Genomic DNA, 19,444 nt, shown 5'->3' with positions numbered 1-19,444 from the left:
CTGTAGAAAAAGAGCTGTGCTTTGCCAAATTCCAAGATACTTTTGTACAAAGTTTCCTCCACAGGGATGATGTGATACCTCCTGTGCCACCTACCAGTTTGGAGGAAGGGGGTGATGGCTCAGCAGAACAGAAAACGTGTGAAATGATGACAGATCCCAGGGTGTGCAAAACATTTTTACCCAAGGAACTGCAAAACCCTTGAGCTTTGAGTAAAAATTACTTTGGGATAGTAGGAGAGCAAGGCACCAGCAGGATGTAGAAGTTTCTCTATTTACCAAGCTTAAGAACAGATGAAAGAGTTTCAGTTTCCTGGCTTCTTGGGCATTTTATGGCACTGGGGTTTTTTATCTCTTTCACATTTAATAACATCTATGGCTAAACACAGTATTTTGAGTACCTACACCCCCTTCCAGTTCACAGAGATACTTCACAAGCAGGATTTAGCACAGTTGTGAGCATCCAGTGCTCAAGACAGAAACCAGGAGTCCTGGAGCCATGTTTTGTTCCCTCATCCAGGGCAGAACCCCATCCCCATCCTTAAAGCAAAAGGAAAGAGATAAAAGAACAACACAAGATACTGCTTTTGAGAAACCTGCCTCATTTGTTATGATAAAGGAGAGCATTACGGATTCACTGGAAAGAGTTGCCCACCTCCCACGCATAATTTCCCCCAAAATGTTTTTACAAGTCTAAGATGAGCTGCTACATAAAGTTATACAAAAGAAAGGCTAAAACTTGATGACAGATTTACTCACATAAGGCTCAGGACGTGATGATGCCCTCGCTGTTAAAGGACCAGCTCAGAAGCACTGCTCTGCTTTGCTCGCTGAATGCAGAAAAAGGCTGTTTGTGTTTGTCTGCTGCTCTGGGAGGTGGGCTGTGACTGAGAACAAAAGCCACATGCAAGGGCACATTCTCTCACCCACTGGCACGGGCACACTCAGGGACAGCTTTGCTGAGGACAAGGTCTGCCTGCAGCACCACTGCCATGGGGCAGCTGGGCACAAATGGGGCTTCTTCTCCCACATCAGAGCTACAGCCCACCCTGCTCCCTGTGCTGTCCTGCCATATAAAGAAGTGTGGACTGGTTGTTGTTGCTTCTGCACGGGTATCTGCTGTTCATCTCAGGGGAGGGACTTCAGATCAGGCAATTCACCACAGTTTGGGGAAGAAGACAACAGGGTGAGGTCGATCTTGAGCTAAAGATCCCCCTTCACAGGCTGACGAGCAGGGGGTGAGTGTATGGTTTTTTAGAGGACTGTGAGACCAGTGGTTGAAGCAGAGAATTCAAGGGCATCCTGAAGAGTAGTCCCCCTGAAACCTAGGGCAAACAAGTTCAATGTTTCTTTAGCACATTTTCCTCAAATATAGAATTTTGCAAAAATTGCCATTGACGCTGACCTGCTCCAGTAGATCCTGAAGTAACATATCAGCAAGCCAAACTGCTGGCATGCTAGGGGTGTTTGCAGAGGCAAATGGCAGAAAGTATGCCAAGAGTCTCAACATGAGGCTAAAATCCAGACCTTCTGGCTCCTGTTCTATCCTTGGTGACCTTTCAAAACCACTTTCATACTTTTGCTTCCCTGGTTCTAAAATAAAACCGTAGTATTTCACAGTCTAGCTGAGAGGGTTCATGTTTGGGCCATACCTCGAGGTGTAGAGTGAGATAAGTCTATAGAAGGGCAATGCAGTACTATTGCCATTGCAAATACTGGATGACTTACATGATGCTTTCTTTTCAGTATTATTATTAGGAACAATCCCTGGGAAGATTTTAGTTTCACTAAAAAAAGAAATAAGATAGATTATAGACAGCTAGGGACAAAAATAATCTGTTCCCATGTGGTTTGTGCTATTTAAAGGGACATAATACCTATTCTTGAAAAGACCAGTTTCAGAAGACAAACAACTGACATCTGTCAGCATAAAGAAATTTGGAAAAATAGACTTAATACCATTTTCCAGAAGCTTTAGCTGTGCCTGAGATGACCCACAGTACAGCAGCAAGCGGGTGGAGCATGCCCTGTGCAACAGAGCCCAGCCATCTCTTCTGTCAGAACACAAGCAGGGAGTAGTTTTTCTAACCAATTTTTAGAGGAGGATCTTGGTTTCAAGCCAGGAGGTTGAAGGGTGAACAGAGCAGCACAGGGCTTGGTGCATAGGGAGAGTACTTTGAGCCACGTTCCCACATTTCTGTTCACTGTCCCAGCTATGGTCAGGTGGGGAAAAAGTGATGCCGTCTGTTCAGCCTGAATTCCACTTCCAAATAATGGGCTGAGTTCTCTTCTGCTGAAGTATCTGGTGGTTGGACAGAAGCCACTGAGCTAACAACATCTGTGCCTCACAATGAACAACAGTTGGAGGCACCAAGAAACTGGCAGAGAGTGGGAATTTGCCCCAGACAACATGAGATAAAGCAAGAAAGTCTTGTTCCTCCTGCATTCCTTCTGCATCCTCCATGTCCATCTGCTGGGGAAAGCTGTCTGCTGGAATCCAGGGGTGCAAACAACCATGGGCTGAGCTGAGCGTGGGGCTGGAGCTGGAGAATGTGAGCAGACTGAGCAGGGGGACACAGCTGTGAGTACACAGATTTCCCAAATCACTTTTGGTTCAGACATGTGCTGACCCTTATGCAACTGCAGTGAAGCATTGATGTTGTCCTGGTTTACAACCTGGAGGTAATTTAGAGACCTCCACAGAGTGGAAAATCCCAAGCCACAGACTCTAGAGTTAGTTTGTGTGGGGTTGTGTCTTTGTATTTTGCTCTGGGACCAGCTAAAACTGCAGCAAAAACATTGGTAAAGACAGAAGGACACGTTCAATTAGTGCTGGTGCTGCCCATACAGTTCCTGTCACTAACAATCAGTGGGAAGTCAGTGAGAGATGTCTCAGACACAGCATTCAGAGGGAGATGCTCAGCACATCATCCACTGCTGTCTCATTTCTTCCAAACACTTAAAACAAAATGTTGGGGCAACTACAGAGAGAACAAGGCTGAACATAGAAAAGTAAACTTGCTTTTCTTTGTCTCTAATATTAATAGGCATATTATGTAATTTTCTTGGCTTAGTGATCCAGCAACTCTAGTTACAAGACAAGATGGGATTTCCTTGAGGTCATTCCCCCAAACTGTGTGAGTTGTTATTTTCCTGGCTCACCCACAAACAGAATGGCTTGCTCTTCTGAAATACTAATGTCCAACTGTTGAAAGGTTCTGCCAATCAAAACATTGTGGCCTTACCCCGATTTAATAATCTAAGGCATCAATCTACCCTTTAGTATTTGTTTGATGTGTCCTGCACCCTGCTGAAATATCCCCTCCAGACCTCCCTGAGCTCAGGCTCTGATTGAAGAGGGATGCCATGCATCAGGCCTGCAGCTTTCTCTCTGAAATGTTTAGCAGGGGATGGTGGTAAAATGTATTTATTTTCATGTATTGAGGAAAGACCATATATTCCAGTCTCTTTTTTTTCCATCACTCAGAGATGGGCCTGAGGCCAAAACGGTGCTGCTAAGCTTGTTTTCTATTTAAAACCTTCATTTTTATTAATAACCCTTTACAGCCTCCACACCAGCACGGCGGGAGTTGCATTTCCGTGTTATGTCATCGTGAACCGTTATGTATTTAATTCCTGTACCCACAAACCCATATGGACATCATTAAACACGCACCATACAGCATTAAAACTCTGTTCCATAAAGTGTGATTTAGTAAAAAAAAAAGAGCTATGAAGTGGGGATTTCTCTTTTTTTTTTTTTTTCCTAAGGTCATGGGAAAATAGAGAAGTAGGGGAGAGAGAAAAGGCTCAGCAGTGCTGCAGGTTAGCTCACAGCTCTCCACGCCTGCAGACTGAAAATCCAGCCTGCTTTATCCACCACAGAAGATTAATTACCCAGGAACTCCAGGCTGGTGATGATGAATTTCTGTTTGGCAGACCACAGAGACAACTTCTACAAAAATTACAGGTTACAAAACAGCAAAAATCCTTGGTGATTTTATTTCTGCCAAGTTAGTTTTCCATGACTTCTCCTCTTCTCCCTAAGAGATGCCTTTAGCAAGGCAAAAGAGCAGGTGTCCCCACATTGCTGAGGGTCAGTTATCAGGGCCACAAACACGTATGAGGGTGACACAGGGTTTGCTCCCAGTTTCTGTAACAGCCCCAGGCTGTACTCTATGCAAACATCTAACCCAGCAATGAGGCAAGTTGTGTGCCTTCTGTCATCCCTCTGTTATCTCATATGTGGTATTGGGGATGAAAAGATATGAGGAAGGGAGAAAGTGATAGAAGAAATACATCAGAGAGCAAATAAAACCAATGAACAGAGTACCAGTGGAACAAATAGAAGTAAGTGTTGCAATGCTGGGGGAAACAGCACAGAACATATTGAGAAAAAAGAAAACAATATCCAAGGCATGTGAGGGTAATGAAAAACAAACCAAAAACCAAAACAGAGATAGCTAAAAATGACACAAGATATGCCAGCATGAGGCAGAGAAGCTGATGCAGTCAGAGATAAAGCAGGCAGGTAAGAAAACAAAAAAGAAAGCAATAGATAAGAACAAAGCACAATGTAAACATGTCATGTAAAAGATTTAGGTACATATGTAGAATAGCAGACAATAAGCAAATTGCCTACAACACACACTAGACACCTTCCAATGACCTAGTCCATTATACTGGAATGAGACCTGCCAAGCCCTGTTTGATGGATGAATTCCCTCTGCTCACAGAGCAAGTGCTGGCTGAAGTGAACAGACCCCAGTGGAAATGGTATCTGACAGGATGTTTCAGCAAGCACAGCCAAACAAAGGTGCTCCACACAGCCTTGTGCTTATGGCTTTCTCTCAGAGTAGCTGCTTTCCCTTATGGAGACTGCATTGATGCTTCACTGATTTTACAGCTACAGAATTAAAAGGCCCCCTCAAGGATACAGATGAGGATACATATCTAATTGCTTTCATGGCCTTTTTAGTTGGGTTTTGGAATTTTTTAAATGAAAAGGTTGTAAAAATAAATGCATAAAAACAACATCCAGGGCACACACAAATTATTTGCTATATCAAACCTCTAAATGATCAGGCCAATTAAGCCTTTCTCCTGTTTTGTGATATGTGTGTTTAAGAGTCTCCACAAGTAGATGTTAATCCTATCCTCTTCCCTTGAAAGCTGGTGACTTACTCCAGTTAAAATTGCTGTGTTGGCCCCAAAGCCTGTGTGCACATACTCCATACCTGCCCATCTCCAGGCAAGAAAGAAGAATTAACATGATTTGTAGAGGGGGCTACTGATGAATGAACCTCCTTTGTATCCCAACCCTCTCCAGAATTTTTATTCCCATCAAACAAACATACACATGCATACACACACAAATAACTCTGGGAGCACATGTGCTCCTGTTGAATTCAATACAGTTACTCACTGTGTAGGAAACTACCCACGTGCATTAATGTCTGGGGGAGGAGGAGGCTGCTCTGGGGATGAGGCTGACAGCAAGTTTAATGTTATCTAGCTGCATTACTCTCGAGGTGAAATGTTTCTGACATGTGTCTCTGTTGGGCTGTGTCCTACTTCATTCAAAACCAGGAATTTGCTTTGATGTTTTGAAAATAAAGCCTTAAAAGAAGAAACAGACGTGACTGGCAAAACTTTTTCAGGAAAACTTGCAAAGGACCACTAGAGCTGTAAGCTATTTAATGGGTTTATTTTTGTCTGTTTTGGGTAAGTCCTCTTTTAAACTGATCATCACATATTCTACTTACACAGTTCTGTGGCATGTGAGTATATCTGAGCTGAATGAATCTGAAGTGGAGATTTTCTGAGCATATATTCGGATAGACAAAATCATGTCAGAGAGCAATGTTTGTTTGTTAAAGCCCAAAATTCTCTGTTTGCTGATATTAATTCAGTCTTCTCTCAAACACTGCTTATCCTGCCAGAGATCAAGATGAATTGGGCAATAAACCAGGGCTCAGTAGTTTATATGCCTGTCCACAAAAACACTAAATATAAACTACTTGTCAGGAATCTGCAAGGACAAAATTATCTGATTTATGAGGATGCCGAATGATTGAGCCAAGACTGTATTAAAAAAAAAAAAAGAAAAAAAAAAGAAAAAAAAAAAGCCTTAAGAGAAAGCAGGCAAAAAAGGGAAGAAAAACGAGTACTAATTATATAAATCACTGGAGACCAGCCTTCCCTAAGAAGAGGGGGAAAGGGACTGCTCCTATGATGCCTATTTCATCCCTTGCCTAACAATCCAAAAGCACATAACTTTCAGAGAACTGCATTTTTTCACAGGCTGGAAGCACCACAAAGCATCCTTCATCAGCCTGGCCTTTTGGCTGTTCTCCTTCTCCAAATGCAAATTCTACATCTGGAAAAAGCAGTAATCCTCTCTCCTGCCTGAAAGCCTCCTTTTATCTCCATTCTCCTCAGAACTCCTACTTCTTGCAACTCCTCACTCTGACACACGACTTTATTGAAGGGATTCAAGGCTTTCTGCTCATCTGCTGAATGTCTGCCTCTCATTAAAGCCCAGGCTCACCTTTGGAGCTCTCTCGCTGGCCAGCACAGGTCACCCCGTCCTCCCTCGCCAAGCATCTGTAACACAACCCCCTCCTGAACACTGCGAGGAGCAGAGCACAGTAACAATGAACATTAACAGAAGCTCATTTATCAGGGCTGGCAAGAAAAGCCTCTCATTAGCCGGGATGGCCGGTGCAGCTCGGCCACGGGGCTGCTCCTCCCGCAGGGGATGACGCTGATGCATCAGGAGCATCGCGAACGCCCCAAGTGCCGGTCCCACAGACCCCGGCTTTGTGCAGCGAGACAAACAACAAGAGAGCTTTCCACTGACCTCTGCTGCAAGAGTTTACAGCTGTGTGCAGCGTCCCGGCAGCAGCCTGGCCCTTGGTTTCACTGCTAGGTACGTGTGGAGGTGAAGGAACCAAGCCAGATCCACCCTGCAAGGTGCCTCAGCATCCAGGTCAGCTGCAGGCACTGCAGAGGTTATGTGCAGCTGAAGAACCCTGTCACTGGGACTACAGAAAGTGCTCAGTTCTCTTACTCATGTGACACCCAAATTTAGGAACTGTGTTGCTAAAATGTCCCATCTTGTAGGAAGAAATGTAGAACACTGGTAAGGTGTACCAGTTCCCCTACAAGAGTAAAAGCTGCCCCAGTTACTACTCATTTTACATTTGCCCTTACTTTCAGGATTTGATGACAGCCTTACACCCCACTTTCTGCTCCTGTGTTCAGAACAGCTGAACCAATTCTCCTGACTTGGGGTGAAAATTCACAGCACCACTGCCAGTGTCACAGTGCTGTGGCTGGGCTTTTTCACAGCAAAACCCTTCCTGCTCCTCCTTTACCTCCCATTGGGAATATCCCAAATATTCCCAATGCCCCAACCAAGGGCTGCACCAGGGTTTACACTTTGATGCTTTCATGAGTTGTTTTTCTGCTTGCCAGAGGCTGGCACAGGAGAAAGGGATCATGCACATGGCTGATGCTGTCCCAGAGCTGTCTGCTGGAAGAGTTGAGGAATTGTGTAGGCAGCACCAGGCACACCTCAGGACTGCCAGAGGCAGAGCAAGTCCCAGCCCAGAGACCTGGGCACCACTGCAGCAGGGGTCACCTGCAAAGCTGCCTGCCAGATGTCTCTGTTCATGTTTGTTCACTCCACAGCCATCCTGCTCCTCAGTAGGGCCAATGAAAACTATTTGATTTCAGGGACCACATTTCAACAGGAACTGAGAGGTTCATTTTTGGTTCAATGTTCTCATGAAAGAAAACTCCCTTGTTAGCCATATTTAGAGGATAATTGACATCTCCACAAAATAATGTGTTTTGGAATTTTAGCATCCTCAATTTTAGCATCCTATGCAGCTTCCCTAGAAAGAAAGGATGATGTTGGTGAGGATTGTTGGTAAGGATTTCCTTCTAATCCTTAGGAAAAGAACCAGAAATCTATCCAATGGGGAGCAGCAGAGACAGCAGCACTGCAAATTCACTTGTGCACCAGGAGAGCTTCAAGCCTCTGATGAACACTGTCTCTGGCATGAGTCACTCACACCTCACTCCTGGCATGCTTGGATGGGAAAGGAAAAGGTTTATCTTTTAGATATGGTGCCCCAGCTGTTCTAATCCTACAGTTGTTGCCATGGTTGATTTCTCATACAGAAAAATATACTTTTCTGGTCCCCACCATTCAACATTTTATTCTTCTTTTATATTTTCAAGTACTAGCTATCTCAGGTTACTGGTGATTTTTTGTGGTGATTCCCAAACGAGCCTGAACTGCTCTGATTTTTCAAACCCACAAGACTGTAATTGAAAGCAAATGTAATCAGACATACACAATGTTCTGAGGCTCACCACAGTGCACTGCAGTCAGCATTACTGGAGTGGCTGTTAAAACTCCTTGGAGCTGGGAAGAAATACAGCTTGCAAGAATCCAGCAAATAACCAGCATTTATTAGATTATACTAAAGTATTGCAAAGCCACAGTCAATCCTCTATTCACTACATATCTAAGGTCTGTTTAAATGAACATCTTCCTGAGCTTAGGCCAATTGTTTTAAGAAATGAACAAGGAAACAAGGAAAGAATTCTACTTCTAACACAGCAAATTCTGCAATCCTTACATCACTGTCAATCTCATATTGTCCATTACCGTCTGCAGGGTCATTCCAATCAAACTCTGCATAACTGGAAAGAGGCCCAAAAACAAAGGGTATCTTTGAACCCAGACACACAGCTCTAGCTGGAGATAAGCAGTAGCAAATCCCTTCCATAAAACTCCCCAACAAGATGCAAGCATTAAAAGAGAGGGTGGTGGTGTGATGGGGCAGGGGGAGGGGGGTGGTTAATTGAATTCCCACTGCCTCTTGAGTCTGCACTTAAAAGCAGGTCTAGGGTTATCTGTGAAATTTCAATTAAATCAAAAGCTTTGATAACATGATAAGTCATTCCAGAGTTTGGAGTCAAAACACGTTGTTACTTGATCCTCTGCTTGTGTTTCTGGGAACAGCACGCATGAAAGACAGTCAGCAGCAGAACAGTCAGGAAGATGGAAAGGGTGGAAATGAATCTACTAATAGATCACTGTGTCTCCTTCAGCCAGAGCCACTTGAGGTCTGGTATTTTTTTATATATACAGAGTCCTAAAGGTACCCCATTTCTCATGAGACAGAAGACAGAGCAAAAGAGATTACCTGGGACATGTGCAGCATTCCAGGGGATGGCTCCCTACTTTTTTTCCCAGGCTTGCTGTAAACAAGATTTTTACCTGCAACAACACTGGGAGCTGAATGCAAATCTCTGTGACAGACACAAAACACTGAGCCCTGTGTATGTAATGGAATGGATTGCTAGCACAAACTCTTTGGTGGTCTCAGATGGACAGGTAAAGACAGGTACACTGAAAAATAATAATATGATTCAACCAAGCCAGAACCAAAACCTAGCTCTCATCTCAACAAAATGCAGGAGAGGCAGCAGCTCTCCAGAGAGACATGACTTGCTTTACCTGTTGTCCAGCACCCTTTGATTGCTAAGGCTTCCTTCCCTCTCTTCAGAGGCAAGTGCTGGATGAGAAGGGCAGTGCCAGAGACTCTCAAAGTCCTGTTTACTGAGGAACATCACCTCTGCTTACCAGTGTTTAGACAGCAATGCTTCACCTCAAATAAATGTGAGATTTCAACTCCACCTGGCCTGTGATGGTAAACAGCATTAAAATACATTGTAAGCAACACCTTCCTTTATCACATATAGCACAGCCTGATAAAATCCTATCAAATGTAATGGGATGTCTTACTTTGCCCCCAAACAGTTCAAAATCACACAGAGGGTCACACTAGGCATGTGCACATGAAACTTTTATAACCAGTGAGGCTACTGATCCTCAACAGTGCTAAAAACAAAGGGACTCTCCAGACAAGCAATGTCAAAATTACACAGCAATCGACAACAGAGAGAGCAGACCACTGAAAAATCCCATCTGACCCCAGGCACCACTGGGGGATAAGTTATCACCCTGGCAGCAGCCACCCCATTAAGCCTGTCTGTCCCTAGAGCCCTCCTCTTCAGAGTGAAAGATCTTCACTAAACAATAGTGTGACCATATTATAGACACAGCCACAACAGGCTAAGTTCTTCTCTGTGATATAATCATATCTGCAATGTAAGCTGCCTGTTCTGGCTTTCCAGAGATGTGACACACAGAGGACAAGACAGGCTATACTCAACTCTGTCATGTTAGTGCATAGAAAACTCCACCCCAGCTCCTCCTGCCTGGCAGGTGATGAGTCAATGGTGACAGTGTGCAATTAACCTGCCAGCAGGGGCTCACCAGAGCAAGAAACCCAGATAAAAAAAGGAAGTCCCTGTCCCTCGTCCTCTCCTCAGTTCCAGGCTTATCCACAAAGAAGATGAGGACCAGACACTTCTCTTCTGTATGTTGATAAAGATCTCTTTTGTGTCTATCAACAAGGGTAATTCAGCCCTGTGGGCTGCAAGCCAAGCATCACCTGCCTTTAAACAGAGAACTCCAGGAGATCCTGTGGCATTGAGCCCAACCTCTCTAGAAATGAGTGCTCAAGGATAACTGGAACCTCAAATCCTTAACAACAAACTTGATAATCTCTGAATCCAGTTATTTTGGTTCTGATCCAATCCTGCCTCATTAGGCCAGGGTTCCCCCACTGCCATAAACAAATAAATTTACTGTTTTGACTTTCTAACTGGTTTTGCATCTAGGAGCACCAGCAGAACAAGCTTTCCTGACAGATTTTGGAAGTAATGTTTCTTCCAACATTGAGTGATAATTTTTTAAAACAAATTAGTTTTGTAGCTGGTCATCTCTAAAACTGTATTATGGAAAGAATGGGGTTTCCTTACCAGAATCAAAACCTCTTAGCAAATCTCTGAAACCTAAACTCTGCAATCATTCTGCAGGTAGAGCCAGGAGATGTAAGGAGCCTTTCCAACATCACAAAATAAATCAATGAGACAGTAAGGAGCAAATTTCCCAGTGCCCTGCATTAACCACTCAGCTTCTCCAGAAAGAAGAAATTTTATGGTTTAAGTTAAACAGTAAGCAAACTACTACTTTCTAATCTACAAAATAGGCACTGACAAATCATCAGCAGTGATTGCTCCTTTAGGATATGAGTAAAATTACTGGACAGGAAGAAAGATCTTGAGCCAACATGTTTGGCATTTAGTTTTTCTAAAGGCAACGTCTCTGCATTTCAAAACACCTGACTCACTACTCTTCTACAGTGAAAGAAAAATATTTTTTTTTAAATTTGTGCTCATAAACAGTGCAATTTAACCAGCACTGACAGACTCTTGTGTTTTGCCCCAGCAAGGCACTGTCCAGTGCCACTGCTGAAGCTGCTGGGTGTTGGCAGAGCTCTAATCTCATTCTCATACTGATGAATTTCGAGTAAGTCTGTTTATTCTTAATCCATCCTGTGCCCATGACAGCATCCCACTTTTAAACCCTGCAGCCTGCTTATAACCAATCCAGGCAAAAGCTATTTCTGTACACTTGGCTGCCAGTGCTGAGTGTCAGTACATTAAACTGTCTTTGCTCCTCTCAGCTCTGTGTCCTTTCACAGTCAGGCCTAAAAGCATGAGCCAACCCAAATGTGATACCCCAGGCAAGGGATATAAGCTCATGTTCCTCCAGCTGCCATTTTCTATAGGTTTTTTTTTCTGGCTGCTGAACATATTTCATTTAATATGCTTTCAGTTTTCCCCCAGGTTTATTATTTTATATTCATCTATGTGTAATTTCTTTTTTCATTTTCTGAAAGAGTAGCAAAAAAAAATTCAATCTTTTCTCAGGAAGGCTGAATTATTTGCTGGTATCACCAATGCTGCAGCCAGTAGCAAATTTCAATACCCTCCATTTGATATCCCAGTCCAAATCAATTTATATACTAAAAACAAAAGGGAAAGCCCCATGTGAAACTAAAGAAGAGAACAAGTAATGAATCTTTATTTCCTTTTTTCCATTCCTGCTTAGTTTATTTAAGATAACAATCTCCAAGCCTTCCAGAGATCAGGAGCACTGATGAAAGGCAGCACACCCAGGGGGAACCACAGCCTCACCTGATCATGGCCCAGAGTCTGAGCTCCTGGGGATTGGCCACACTTGCCCCCCTCTGTTCCTGGGCTGCCTGACCTCTCAGCCACAGACGGTGACAGTCCCACGCTGGGAGCAGGACACTGTAAAGCACTTCTGAGACTTTTTTTCCCCACAAATTTAGGTGCTGAGGCCAAATATTACTAATAAATACAGCCCTAAACCAAGCATGTTTCAGAAAATAAACACAGGTGCTCTGCTACACTGGAGATGCTCAAAGAGCTGTGGTACCTAATTGCCAGTGAAATCAGGGAGAGCTGGGTGACCAGTTAGGAGTATCCAAGCAAGGCTCTTGGCAATAACAGCCCTGATGCATTATTGCATCCTTAGCTACCTAAACCTCGGTGAATAAATAATTCTTTGAGAATAATAAATTTTTCTTCCCTTCAAGGCAGTGGGTTTTAACTGCCTTATCCTGTCACAAGCTTTAATCAGAACTTTTTCCACTCTGTGTTTCATAATTTACTTCCCAGGTAAAAAAAATCAAAGCAAAATAAAACCGCTATCTCTTTTCTTATTTTGCATTTTTTAGGGATATTAATTTCCATTCTGCCTCTCTCAAGTGGAACAGATTTCCCAAATAAAATGTGTGCATTGAGCTGTCACAGTAACAGTGCCTAGAGTTAGAGTTCAGACTCTAACACCAATTGTCATCAACTGGTGCTGAGCACATTCCTAAATGATGTGGAAATTATCTGTATTGCAAGTCCTGTAAGAAAGAGCAATCACAAAAAAAGAATGTCAGCTTTCCTCACAGCACATCTGCTCAGAGACTCAGCTGTGCAATGTATTGGGAAACACAGTTCAAAAGCAATACAATATAAGTGAAATATAAGCAATGAAATATAAGGGATGAAATGTAAGAGAAAATATTTTCATAATATCTAAACAAATCTGAATAAATACAGATATTTTGCACATGAAAAGTTTTCTTCCTCTACCAATAGGTAATTGAATTGTTATTACAGAGCAGGTCTGGAAAATAGAAATAATTGTATATAGACACAGTCATGCTTATGGATAGAAAATAGTGTATTAGAGAGCTGTGCTTTAGCACCAATATGCTCATTAACTAAAGCAGCTTCCTTAACATGGTCCCTCCATTACCCTGGCTGTTTCTGTTCAGCATCCTTATCAGGAATTTGTAATACATGAAGAATAAGAGGAGAATCCAGCTTCCATTTTACAGTGGCTGCCTGGCATCAGAGCATCCGAGCGTTACACCAATATTTATTTATTTTTGACAGAGATATGATCAGTAAAGCTCCTGGCTACAGACCACAATAGAGAATTTCTGTTCTTTAGTAAAGGCACCTTCAGCCTTAACTGCATTTTCTGCATGAACCCTCATAATATGTCATATACCTATAATTTCCCTAGCTTTTCTGGATTTGCATATCGTTTGAAAATTGCTTTATGATTCTTACAGGAAAATTATTCTGAACACTGAACACTGAACACTGCTTTAAATTCAGCTGATAATATTATTAGTGGTGTTTTAAACAGAAATCTTGTGTGAGACTGCATGCATTTCTATAGAGGGAAGTATTGGAGAACTGAATTCTTGGCTCTTGATCTGCTCTTTAGACTGGATCTAGACACAAAGAAAAAACAAACTCTCAAAAGAGTGGTCTGGCTGTGATACTTTGAAATTCACTGCAAAAAAGCCCTAAGACCAGTAAACCATATGCAATGTCTAATTGATTAATCCTACTTTTTGGGTATTTTTGTTATTTCTAGTAAAATAGAATCATTTAAAAAATTGGCTTCTGAGATTTTGTTTGTTGACTGTGAGCCCTGGCCTGACCTCAGCCTTGAATTTAAATCCCCAGCAGAAATCTGAAATTAATCTACCTCTGGTTTAGTTATCAGTAATTATAATTATTAACAGAAGTATGCAGTAAATGAATGGTTTTTTAGTGACATGGTGTTTACTTAGAACAAAGGATAAATAAAAACACACTTCCTTCTTACCTCACAGTGTCTTTTCCCATGGCAGTGCAGGATCTGGCCCTTACATGGGTATGGTAAAGGACACAAGCCCAGCCATGTACCTACAGAGAGGTGTTTGCCCAAACACTGAAATGTCACATATTGGAAACAGAAGCAGTTGAGAACTGCTCCTCCTGTACCAGGGCTGGTGGTTTGAAGCTTGCTTTCCCTGCAGCTAACCCAGGGGTGGAGTGAGAGCAGTCAGACAGCTGCTCTGGCAACACTGTCATCCCAACCCTGCCTGGCACATCACTGCTCCCCTGGCCCCCCAGATCCCTTGCAAAAGCCATGCTTTCACCATGTGGAACAGCCTGAACAGCTCCTAGACCATTCCACACAGGAATTTAGTGTCCTGCCAAGGTCTCTCCCATGGCACGTGAAGGAAACCTGCTGTTGGCAGCTACCTGGCCTGGAGCTATCTCCACCAGCAGGAGCAGGCTCGGAGGAGACTGTCAGCCAGTGCAAATACTGAGATTTCTTGAGACATCTCTCCAGCTCTGCCTGTGAGCTGCTGTACCCAGGAGAGGTTTAATGGGCTGGAAGAAATACCTTCTGCCTATTGTCACAGGACTTGAAGGCCTGGACCATCACCAAAACAGGAAACAGAAAACCTAAGCTGTGAATTCAAGCGAACAAACTGGCCAGATTCTGAGAGATTGGGAAAGGCCAGCTTTTGCTGAGCAGCTCACAGCCCAGCACTGCAGGCACTCAGCACAGCAGCAGTAGGAAATGGCTCTGCAGGGAGCAGCCAGCCAGCCAAACATGGCACAGCCTGGGCAGGAGCCACAGAGGAGCAGGGAGGAGGCAAGGGCAGGGCAGATGAAGGGCTGTAAGGAAGAAGGCAGCAACCCATTTGTAACATCCAGTGCCTAAGGAGCTGTTACTGCAGGGGAGTTCTGGTGTCCTTCAGGACAATAGAACAGAAGTGAAGAGCTCAGCTTTGTGGCTGGATTAATGCAGTGCTACATGGATTAGTGCACCATAGCAAGCCATGGTTCAGCAATTAAAGGCATGGATACCTCTCTGCACATCCCAGCTGCTAGGTAAACCAGGCATTTTTTTGTCTCCTCCCTCAAAGTCTAAACTCCCATGTATTTCTGTCTGGAAGCACAGGTTTAGTCACTGAGACTCAACTCAATGGACTCTCTGGGCTCAACAACCCAAATGCACGTGGGATTAAGGTTACACTCCTGAAAATTAGTTAGTTAATTAAACCCTAGGTCAGGCTTTGTCTTATGAGGCCAAGCTGCTGCATAAAAACTGAGCAGGTCAACATGAAACTAAAGATCATCTCATTGTGCACAGAGAGGAGACATGCAGGCAGCAGAAGCAATTCTGTTCTCTGCCCCTTGGTGGCTGAGTCACTTGCTTATTGTTCTTTAACCCAGCAAGCTGAATGCCAATGTCTGTGCTGACAGAGCAACATACAAACTACCTCTGTGCTGAGGGCTAAAAGAAGCAGCTGAAGAAATAGATAACATAATTAGGATAGTCTAGATGATGCCTCCAGGCTACAGCCCTACCTCCAGTGAGAGGAATGATGAACAATGAGGTCCAGGGAAGACTGAATTCAAAGGGCTTGGGCACCACTGGCTCACTGTTTCTGGAGGGGCTTGACAGAGTAAGAAAACAAGGGAATACACTGAGATTTCTCTGGAATCATGCTCCTTCCTGCAGTGCCTGCTGAGGTTCAGAATCGCCCTGGAGGTGTCCTTCCCCCAGACCCTACACAGTGGTCCAGTGAGCCTCAGATCTCCTCCCTTCCCCCTCAGTTCACAGAAGAAAAACACTAAGATGTTTCCGTTGGCTTTTACATCATCTTTTTGTAGAGACTAATCTTCAGTTTCAACAATACATCTTTTGTGAAGCACTCCCAGCAGAAACCTTAGACACCTTCCCTAAGATCTGTTTGCTTACAGAAGACGAGGTAGGATTTGTTTAAACCCAGCTAGATTAATGTCTTGCAGACATTAGTGAAGTGAGATTTAATCAGGTTATTGCTCTACATTTTCCAGGGAAATAAATCACACTTATTACTAGGTTGGAATAGGATGCAAGGCTTGGGCTGAGAACATTTAGTCTTTTTTGTTTTTCCAGAGGGGAGTGAAGGGATAACTTGAAAATTCCTGCAAGGCTGTCAAACAGGCCCTCTACAACTTTGAGTAGGGACAAGGGATGCAAGCCATAATGGTTGGTGTACATCTGGGGGTGGGCCTGGGTCCCAGGCCCCTGCCTTGCAGAGGTGCTGTAGGGTCTGCATCAGTACAGAAAGCAGACAGGAGTACCAAGCAGACTCATAACCTCCATATGAGATCCTCCATGTGAACTCTTCCATAACTCTCAGGACCTAACTTCTCTTCTGGGTGTGTGTTTCTGCCTGGCACACAAAGGGAGGTCTTTGCATTGCAAATGGGGTGTTGTGGGATCAAGCAACCTTTGCAAACCTACTTGCAGACCCTAAATGGAAACTCTCAGTGATGCTAGTAGTGCTTTCTTTAGTTAACACATGTTAACACATCTCCTTGTACAAACCTGTGCATGTGCAAGGAACAAAGTCTGGGAAATCAAATTGCAAAGGTCCTCCTCTCTTTTTCACCAACATGGAAGCAGACAGCTGAAGCCAATATAAATCTTTTCAATAACTACAGGTTTGCATGTGCTGAAGTGCCCAAAACCCATAAGCTTTGCATCCATTTCCCCTTATCCAGTGGGCTGTGCAAACATGAGAGAAAGCAAATTACGGTAACACTGCCTGCAATCAGGTTTCAAATCATGCAACAAAGCAGCACAAAACACAATGGGACCAAGTCAAAATCTTATTGCAGAGTACAATAAAATATATCCTGTTTGGGATGAAAGAGAAAAGGAAATACCAGGCCAGGCAGCACTGTTGCTTGTAAATACCCTCCTGCCAATGCTTTCCCTGGATAAATGAGTCCTGTGGACCCTGCGTGCATCAGCATGAATCAGCCTGTCTGCTCCAAGGTAAAGGCTACAATTCTGTCTCGTGTTTAATGGGAGCTCTTTCCCTCCTCCTTTTCTTGGCTTCCTGCTCAGAAAGAATAGACTCTCCAGAGAGAATTTTGGATCTGGACCACAATCTTGCTCCCTACCGATAGCTAAGTATCTCTGGGCAGGAGTACATTTAAAGAAGCAGCTGGTAATTATGAGCCAAGTGCTTACTGGCAGGATTTCCCCCTGCTACTGAGCCAATGCTTTTTGGGAACTAAATGACTCCCTGGTGATAACTATCAGGTAAAACCTACAAACCAGGGGAGGTTCCCTCATTAGAACCATGAGCAAGAAACAATGCAAAGGTGGGTGGAGAATGGCTGAAAATTGTGTCTGAGGGCTGCTTGACTTCCCTGTCCTCCACTCACCCAAAGTGGTTGTGTGTAACTGCTGGGCATTTTCTAGGTAGTAATGAAAGTTACAAAATCTGTTCCCACGTCTACAACAGTAATGAAAACAAATGACCTTTTCCTTCCAGCTAATCAAAATGTATTGAGCAGCCCTGAAAAACCATCACCACACTTACTCTTTTGGAGGGTTAAGGTCTTCTGGGCGAGCCTCGAAGAACCTGAAGACTTCATCACACTGTGAAATATGGGGAGGAAGCCGAACCAGTGCCTGCAAAACAAAACAGAGGGTGAGAAGCACTTAGACATAAGCCAAGTTTAAAACATGGCATCAAAATCTAAACTGCCAAGCACAAGGAGGCAAAACAGTCCTGGCAAGGGGAAAGGAATACTGAAGAATACAGGTTAGCAGCACACCTGGCTACTAACCTGAGAAGAAAGGAAACAAGCCCTGACTGCAAATGTCAGGTAGGAAGCAATGAATTCAGACAAGCAGCAGTTCTTAGAATCAGCCAATGTAATTTATTTTGCCACGTGCTCAAGAGCAGAGTTTGGTCCATAAGTGCAAAACCATGACACTGCACGGATAAGTGCTCTGTGGCTGGGACAGTCTGTGATATGGGCTTGCACAGCACCTCACACACTGAGGTTAGGGCTTACAGGCCTTGTGTCAATGCACACAAATTCAACACCCACTCAGACAACAGATTAATGTGTTCATAAAGCCTTCCATGAAGCACTGTCCACACAAAAAGCAGAGTTTGCTAAAAAAAACCCCATAACCAAACCAAACCAAACAACAATTTGCTCCTAAATTAACAGGAAAGGAAGTTTGATTAGGTGCCTGAAAAAAACAAATCAAACCCAACCAAAACACAGAGAGGCTTTTTTTGAATGAAGAAGGTTGCACAGCACATCCTGGCTAGCAGTGTCTGTGCACTGGCCTTGGCAGAGGGACATAGCACTTGTCACATTCAGCAATAGCTAAGTACAGTCTGGGCATCAACCACATTATGTTGAAGTGTACTGGAATGCAAGAACTAAAATAAGACAAGCACACAAGGCAGAAACATGCTATGAATTTGCTGTTCAGAATCTAGATCTTTATGGTGCCAAAAGAAGTTAAAGAGCTGTCCCCAGCCCACAGAGATGGGGCAGCAGCTCTCAGTGACCTGACTGGGAGGCTGCCTCCAGAAATGACAAGCAGGAGAGGAAAAGAGGCTGGACTTCACCTCCTCCTGCGCTAAGTTATGCTGAAAATAGGCCACAGGTTAAATATAGACCAAGCTTCTTAGAGTTGCTGTAAACCTGTTTGACAAAATGAGATTGTCTGGCTCTTCTCCTAGTTGAAAGTAGGACAAACAATCTTGAAAGATGGATGAAAAATTGCACCAGAACTAAATGAAGATGCATTAGGTGAACAGGTTATATTAACCATGAGACATCTGACTGATCTTGGTCAGACACGCCAGAAGGTCCAACCAAAGCACAAAGGCAGGACAGGGCAGTTGGTTACCAACACAGCTGTTTTTAACCAGGCTTTAGAAGTGGCCAGATTTGTTTCCAAAACCACATTTGCTTGGGGATGTGAAGGAAAAGAGTTGGAAAAAGCCTGCTATGAAATTGCAGTCTCCAGTATTAGATGACTGGGTCTTGTTTTGAGGTGTTCATAAATTCAAAGTCAAATGTTTCACACCTACAGCTCTCCTCTCCTTTGTGAAGGGAACATTAAGGACATCAGGAAAATTCATTTGGTATCACTAGGCCTGTGAAAAATGAAGCTCTGGCCTTTGGTCATGTGGAATTGCACTATAGAGCTGAAAAAGATGCCTTGCAAAGGAAGCAGCATCGGATGCAGAAGCTGGGCAAGAGCTTGGTGGGTGCAAGTGCCAGAGTAAGCACCACTGGCTGCTGCACTAAGGCAGGATGAAAC

General features: G+C 43.6%; 1 protein-coding gene across 5 annotated transcripts in view; it reads right to left on the bottom strand.

The window, feature by feature from the left end:
• SH3PXD2A (SH3 and PX domains 2A) overlaps nucleotides 1-19,444 on the bottom strand; it is a 245,734-nt gene that overhangs the window by 120,286 nt on the left and 106,004 nt on the right. For 4 of the 5 annotated variants that reach the window (XM_077182919.1, XM_054637312.2, XM_054637313.2 and 1 more), the window contains exon 5: nucleotides 17,691-17,782. In XM_077182919.1, coding sequence (XP_077039034.1) covers nucleotides 17,691-17,782 — 92 coding nt within the window. Of the gene's footprint in view, nucleotides 1-756; nucleotides 805-17,690; nucleotides 17,783-19,444 lie in introns of those variants that run through there. The other variant, XM_054637314.2, reaches the window with a different exon arrangement.

The sequence above is a fragment of the Agelaius phoeniceus genome, chromosome 9, assembly GCF_051311805.1.
Source record: "Agelaius phoeniceus isolate bAgePho1 chromosome 9, bAgePho1.hap1, whole genome shotgun sequence".
Lineage (NCBI taxonomy): Eukaryota > Metazoa > Chordata > Aves > Passeriformes > Icteridae > Agelaius > Agelaius phoeniceus.
This window is presented reverse-complemented; position numbering and strand designations above follow the sequence as displayed.